The sequence below is a fragment of the Gossypium arboreum genome, unplaced genomic scaffold (assembly GCF_025698485.1).
Source record: "Gossypium arboreum isolate Shixiya-1 unplaced genomic scaffold, ASM2569848v2 Contig00219, whole genome shotgun sequence".
Taxonomy (NCBI): Eukaryota; Viridiplantae; Streptophyta; class Magnoliopsida; order Malvales; family Malvaceae; genus Gossypium; species Gossypium arboreum.
The window spans coordinates 62,501-70,000 of NW_026440336.1; the positions used below are offsets into that span (position 1 = coordinate 62,501).

Sequence of the window (7,500 nt, forward strand, 5' to 3'; positions counted from 1 at the left end):
TGAAATAAATGTTTCTCTTTATCTCGAATAGAATATTAATTTATTCCTAGGAACAAGAAGATTGAATCGGAAATATCGACGGATTCTTGTGGAGTCCAAATAAATATGAAATAAAAAGAAATCGACTGTTCCAATTTCATCTCTATCGAATTTTAATATCAGAATAGTGGATATAGTCACGATTCAATGGGTTAGATCCACTTACTTTTTCTTTTGTTGATTTCTAATCTTTACAATTCTTTACAATGGATTTGATTGGAATAATCTAATTCAAAATCAAAACAAAATAGAAATATATATTTGTCGCTTCAAGAGACGGCTTATCATTATTCATTATAATTTCAACTTTCTTTTAGAATTACTCTACTCTAACTCATTAGAATAATAACTTATTAGAGTTAAATTATACAATTTCTAATTCAATTATTATACATATACAGTTGGGTTTTATTACCAATAAAAACAACATCCCTAGTATTCAATATGAATACTACCATTTCATAGGAGTTTTATGAAAAAAAAAAGTCAAAAGCCCCTTATCGGATTTGAACCGATGACTTACGCCTTACCATGGCGTTACTCTACCACTGAGTTAAAAGGGCGGTTCGATTCAATTACTGAATGAATTAGTAGACGGATAAGATCTATTTATATATATATAAGTATATGCAGTAGACTCATAGTGGCTAGTAGCTCTCAGGAATGAGAATTCTAATTTACTTAACGTGTAGAGGGTAAAATGGTTTTATTGGTATTGGGTTTGATAAATATCAATGCAATGAATTGTTTCAAGGCCAATCATAATTGGCTTATCAGAACAGAACGAAATTCATTTATTTGATTAATACAGGTACCTTAGCAATTCGACATAGATCCAATCTATTTTATCGAAACATGTGATGAAGGGATTTGCTTTGTCCACCGAACCCAATTTTTAGTTTTTAGAAAAAAAAACACACACACATAATTTTCGATAACTTCTTGCTGCCTCTTCCAAAAATTCCCGATTTACTTTTTGTTAATTTACCGGCTTAGTGTGAGATAGAAACATGCCTGTCTCGTCGTAATAATGAGTGAATCAATGAATGAAAGTGGAAAAAATGAAGGTTAACTCCCTTTTTTATGTTTATGTTAAACCAATCACTGATCTTATACTTTGTATTATTAATATAATCTAGTTTCTTTTTATAATATCTATTTATTTCTATTTTTATAATATCTATTTATTTCTAATAAATATTTATATAATAGATTGAATTTATCTAATTTATTTCTATATCGAATAGAGTGGCGATGAATGATTTACTGAGTATAAATCGTGAATCTAAAATGGAAAATCATAAAAGATGGAAAAAGCTCTCGGCTCTAGTCATTCCATTATATTGACAATTTCAAAAAACTGCTCATACTATGAGCATAGTATGGTCGCGGTCAGGCAAGTATGCCCCCATCGTCTAGCGGTTCAGGACACCTCTCTTTCAAGGAGGCAGCGGGGATTCGACTTCCCCTGGGGGTAGGGTACTACGAAAGGAAGTTGATCATGGATTATCAATAAACCTAGAATTGATTCTTCCTGGGTCGATGCCCGAGCGGTTAATGGGGACGGACTGTAAATTCGTTGGCAATATGTCTACGCTGGTTCAAATCCAGCTCGGCCCAATAATTCGCTGATCCGCCATAACCTAAAATGCCCATTTTTTGTATTTTGTTTTCCCGAAAAGCCAAACAAAAAAATTAGGGAAGAATAAAAAAAGTCCAATTTTGTGATATATCCATCCCTACCGCTATTTGTTTTTTATTTTGTTCTATTTATTTAGTTGTTCCCATAAATTATGACCTTGATAACGCTCTAGATTCATATCAGGATCATTAAATAGAAAGTTTAATGAAAAGAAAAAGAGTAAAGTAAACAAAAAAGAAGACTCTTTTTTGTTTTCATTTTCAAATTGATTATTGATCGATTTATTTGGCAATAACGAAAGGATTCCTAGTAACTAGTAATCCGCGTCGCTCTCACTCAAAGTGCATACCCGTATGGATATCAATATATTACTCGCGCCTTTGTTTGTTACAACCCGGCTTCGAATCTAAAATCTAAATAGAAAATGGCTTGAATGAAATCATAAGACTATCTCTGTTGTACACTTTTCTTTATTTCCCTGGGATTGTAGTTCAATTGGTCAGAGCACCGCCCTGTCAAGGCGGAAGCTGCGGGTTCGAGCCCCGTCAGTCCCGACGGATAAAATTTTAAAATACATCAATAGATCCTCCGTTTTCTGTCAAAGGATACAAATGACAGAATTTCATTCCCAACGATATCTTTATCTTTTTTTATTTATTTTTCCTTCTCTTTTTGTTGGGGTTTATTTGGAAACTATTTGTAAACGGTGAAAGTGGAAAAGCAGTCAGATGATACATCATCAGATGATTGTACAAGGAAGGCGGTAGATTATCGAAAAGAAAGGGTGGAAAAGAATATATATAAATAAAGGAATTCTTTTGATTGGACCAGGCATCACTTTTTGTATTCGGTGTGGATAAAAGATCTTCCTATGTTATACTATTCAATTCTCGACGGTGAATCGATTTGATAGCCTAGATATTGTTATTCATGATATTGATCCGATTCGATGTCATTGAAATGTAAGTCATTGCATTGAATTTACAAGCGACAAATTTATCATCTCTATGGGATTAAATCCCGAGTTATTGCGAAGTAAAAAAAACAATGAAATTATGGAAGTAAATATTCTCGCATTTATTGCTACAGCGCTGTTCATTCTAGTTCCTACCGCTTTTTACTTATAATATACGTAAAACTGTCAGTCAAAGTGATTAATTTGAATGAAACTTGACTTTTTATCAAGGAGTTAAGAAAAAAAGGATTCAAATCTCACGTCTTAAATAAAATGAATGGACTAGAATCAGCAGTATCCTATAAAACTCGATAGTATGGTAGAAAAAAAATATGAATCTTTCTACCATACTATCTATATCTATTATTGTAATGTAGAAAGATACAAGCTTAATATAGATGAATCCACAATATGTATCTTCATACATGTCGATATCAATTAAAGATATGTACTGTACATAGTATCTCAATTTTATTTCTTCGCTTGATCTATTTTATTTGTGTTGATTTCAATTAATCTGAAATAATTGAAAGGCAAGTCTTACGATTTTATAATTCTTTCATTTCATGGATTTGATTTTTTTGGTGGATACCGAGATTCCTATTAAAATAATCAGAAATGAAGGAAAAATGGAATGGAATAGGCATATATTAATTAAATTAATAAAAAAAAAAAGAAAACCAAGTAATCTTTTTTTTGAACATTCCAAAGAAGTAATTCGTTGAGCAACTGACAGATGATCCAAAGAGTTCTATGGTAACTTTTCTTCGTATTTCGTTTCGAAAAAAGGGTATACCCTGCCGATTTTGAATTTAACTTCTTTGATCCATGATATGAAATGAGTCAATAAAGCATTTCATAAATGAAATTCAAATAAAACAGGGGGTAAGTGTCTAATATGTGACTACACTAAGGCAAGATCTTATTAAAATGAAATTAAATAAAAAAAAGACTTTTTTTTCTCTTTGAACAGTAAAGAGGGAAGGAAATAAAACAAGCAAATACAGAAAACAAAGGGGGTTCCTTGTCCCTCATTGTCCGTTCATAACTCTGGTAAGAGCTGGTTCATCAAAATAGAAAATTTAGGAAGAATTCTTTTTTTTTATTGCCTATCATCCGGATCCCTTTTACTTTCGAAATACGAACATGGGGATTATTGAAATGTTTATTTGATTTTGATTGAAAAGGTGTTATTCATAGAATACATTACTCCACTAGAATCCAAGAATTTCGAAATGAAGACTAATAAAATAGTTAAAATAAAAAAAGGCTTTGCAAAACGATCTAGAAAACAATTGATACGGTTTGATTCCTCAACCCCAATTAGGAGTACCCCTAGAGCCCACTTCTTCCCCATACTACGAGTGAAAGGGAAAATGTAAAGACTACCATTAAAGCAGCCCAAGCAAGACTTACTATATCCATGTGTATTATGTCCCCTATCTCTATGAATATGAAACAAATATGAAGGAATTCAATTTTTCCATTATTGTTCACTAATAATAGTGTAATTACTGGCGCAGAGTCAAAAAGAAAAGGGAATTGTGACACGCCACCGTTGATGAATCACTTCGATAAATCCGCTTATAACAAGCTCTTATATGATTTCGAGTAAAATCGAGAACCATTAAGCACAAGCAAAATGCGCAGTAACACTTTTGGAAGTATCAAAAGAATGTTACTCACATGTATCAATAATAAGACTTATTCTTTCTTTTGGTGTCCCTCATTAAGTAAAAGCCAATTATCTATCCAATCTAATATTAATTGGATGCCTGAACACTCAGAGACTTTCATCCGTCTGTATACAAAGTATCTTCCAACCCTTCTACAACCATTCATTAGTTAATTAGACACTCCCGTTATCCAATCTAATTCAAGACTCCTCTAGTAGCCACTCCATTAGTAAGGGGGGCTCCCATATCAAGATTTACTGATTCCCTTCCACTACTTTAGTTTTTCCTTGAATCCTAGACGTTAGGAGACGTTAGGATTTCGAGTTTTTTGTTGATCAGGCGACACCCGGATTTGAACTGGGGAATAAGGATTTGCAGTCCCCCGCCTTACCGCTCGGCCATGTCGCCAAAAGGTTACAAACAAAAAAAGGAGAGTATCTCCCTTTTCTTTTTCATTTTTAGATCGGATCCATACCTTCAATTGGTTATAGTATCTCAAGACACACAATATCTAAAACTTTCCTTTCTTTTCTATTGAAAAGAAAATGTGGATTCTCAGTTACAAAAGTAAAAATTCAGGACAAATAAATTGGAACCATTAACTATTGACTGCAAATTTATGGACGATTCTTCTTCACTTGTCTTTTTCTAATGGTATAAGAAAATAAAACTGGATACATAACTAAATTGATTTTTTTTTCAATAAAAAAAAACTTTCTTAATTTCAAGTATATTATAATAATATAACAGCAATTATCAGTCTATGTAAACCCCAGAGCATAAGTTGTTACACAGTTATAGTTATCTAATGAGGTATTTTATCTATCTAGATATGATGTCCATAGGGAATCAGCAAGAAATTATCGTGTTTCAATTTTTCATTGAATAGATTAAAATAAAAGAAAAATAGAATTTTGATAGAGCACGCCATGTCTTGTCTCCATTAGAGCGTTATAATGGAATAAAAGAAAGACATATATAAATAGAAATGCTATATCTGCACCTGTTTAATAAATAGAAGCCCCTTTTCGTACGCACTTCAATCATATTCTAAATATTCTACTAAAAAATAAAAAACTAAAAAGTGGGTAAAAACATCTATCTTCTCTGCGAATCGTTTTTTGAACAATGGAGTCCATGAAAAAATTAAGCGCTAGAAAAATCAACTCTCTCCCTATATATATATTTTATGATTATTTTGTCTTTATCTCAACGAACAGATCAAATCAGGAATTCCTTTCATTTTTCTGGTATTCAATCGGATTGGAATATGTAATATCATCAAATAATGGTAGAAATTGAATTATTTTTTTTTATATTCTATACAAAAACAAAACTCCATGCGGCTAAATGGCATTTATCAATTCTTTTCTGTATCTGTTTGTTATAAATATAAATTAAAATTTGAGTATAATTTTTCTTCTTCCGTTCATACGCATTTCATATTTCATACATTCCACATATATTATATGGTATATGGAGTTAGATAAAATTTCATGTGATTCAGTAAACAGAATAGAAATTCAATTCCATCATTATTAGATCGATTCGTAGGATTCGATGAAGAATGAAAAAAGAATGGGATTTTTTTGAGAAATGGGAAATTCAAAATGCTCGGGGATGAAAATGGGGAAATGTCTACAATACCTGGGTTGAATCAGATACAATTTGAAGGATTTTGTGGGTTCATGGATCGGGGCTTAACAGAAGAACTTTATAAGTTTCCAAAAATTGAAGATACAGAGCAAGAAATTGAATTTCAATTATTTGTGGAAACATATCAATTGGTGGAACCGTTGATAAAAGAAAGGGATGCTGTATATGAATCACTCACATATTCTTCTGAATTATATGTATCCGCAGGATTAATTTGGAAAACCAGTAAGGATATGCAAGAACAAACAATTTTTATTGGAAACATTCCTTTAATGAACTCCCTCGGAACTTCTATAGTAAATGGAATATACAGAATTGTGATCAATCAAATATTGCAAAGCCCCGGTATCTATTATCGATCAGAATTGGATCATAACGGAATTTCGGTCTATACTGGTACCATAATATCAGATTGGGGAGGGAGGTTAGAATTAGAGATTGATAGAAAAGCAAGGATATGGGCTCGTGTAAGTAGGAAACAGAAAATATCTATTCTAGTTCTATCATCAGCTATGGGTTCGAATCTAAGAGAAATTCTAGAGAATGTTTGCTACCCTGAGATTTTCTTGTCTTTCCTGACCGATAAGGAAAAAAAAAAAATTGGGTCAAAAGAAAATGCCATTTTGGAGTTTTATCAACAATTTTCTTGTGTAGGCGGGGATCCGGTATTTTCTGAATCCTTGTGTAAGGAATTACAAAAGAAATTCTTTCAGCAAAGATGTGAATTAGGAAGGATTGGTCGACGAAATATGAACCAGAGATTGAATCTTAATATACCTCAGAACAATACATTTTTGTTACCGCGAGATATATTGGCAGCTGCGGATCGTTTGATTGGAATGAAATTTGGAATGGGTACACTTGACGATATGAATCATTTGAAAAATAAGCGTATTCGTTCTGTAGCGGATCTCTTACAAGATCAATTCGGATTGGCTCTGGTTCGTTTAGAAAATGTAGTTAGAGGAACTATATGCGGAGCAATTAGGCATAAATTGATACCGACTCCTCAGAATTTGGTAACTTCGACTCCATTAACAACCACTTATGAATCCTTTTTCGGATTACACCCATTGTCTCAAGTTTTGGATCGAACAAATCCATTGACACAAATAGTGCATGGGAGAAAATTGAGTTATTTGGGCCCCGGAGGATTGACCGGGCGAACTGCTAATTTTCGGATACGAGATATCCATCCTAGTCACTATGGACGCATTTGCCCAATTGACACGTCTGAAGGGATCAATGTTGGACTTATCGGATCCTTAGCAATTCATGCCAGGATTGGTCATTGGGGGTCTCTAGAAAGTCCATTTTATAAAATCTTTGAGAGATCAAAAAAAGCACAGATGCTTTATTTATCCCCAAGTCGAGATGAATATTATATGGTAGCGGCAGGAAATTCTTTGGCCTTGAATCAGGGTATTCAGGAAGAACAGGTTGTTCCGGCTCGATACCGCCAAGAATTCCTGACTATTGCATGGGAACAAGTTCATCTTCGAAGTATTTTTCCTTTTCAATATTTTTCTATT

At 32.9% G+C, this 7,500-nt stretch overlaps 1 protein-coding gene and 4 non-coding genes across 5 annotated transcripts in view; 3 read left to right on the forward strand and 2 right to left on the reverse strand.

The window, feature by feature from the left end:
• Positions 1 to 530: 530 nt before the first annotated feature.
• On the reverse strand, positions 531 to 602 carry TRNAT-GGU (transfer RNA threonine (anticodon GGU)). The gene has a single exon. It is a non-coding gene; the product is annotated as a tRNA-Thr (tRNA).
• Positions 603 to 1,575: 973 nt separating this feature from the next.
• TRNAY-GUA (transfer RNA tyrosine (anticodon GUA)) lies at positions 1,576 to 1,659 on the forward strand. Its single transcript has one exon. It is a non-coding gene; the product is annotated as a tRNA-Tyr (tRNA).
• A 502-nt stretch (positions 1,660 to 2,161) lies between these two features.
• On the forward strand, positions 2,162 to 2,235 carry TRNAD-GUC (transfer RNA aspartic acid (anticodon GUC)). The gene has a single exon. It is a non-coding gene; the product is annotated as a tRNA-Asp (tRNA).
• Positions 2,236 to 4,649: 2,414 nt separating this feature from the next.
• TRNAC-GCA (transfer RNA cysteine (anticodon GCA)) lies at positions 4,650 to 4,720 on the reverse strand. The gene has a single exon. It is a non-coding gene; the product is annotated as a tRNA-Cys (tRNA).
• An 881-nt stretch (positions 4,721 to 5,601) lies between these two features.
• LOC128288441 (DNA-directed RNA polymerase subunit beta-like) overlaps positions 5,602 to 7,500 on the forward strand; it is a 3,713-nt gene continuing 1,814 nt past the window's right edge. The window contains 1 exon segment of the mRNA XM_053024865.1: positions 5,602 to 7,500. This exon segment is cut by the window's right edge and continues 109 nt beyond it. Within this exon segment, the coding sequence (XP_052880825.1) occupies positions 5,923 to 7,500 (1,578 nt within the window). The 5' untranslated portion in view covers positions 5,602 to 5,922.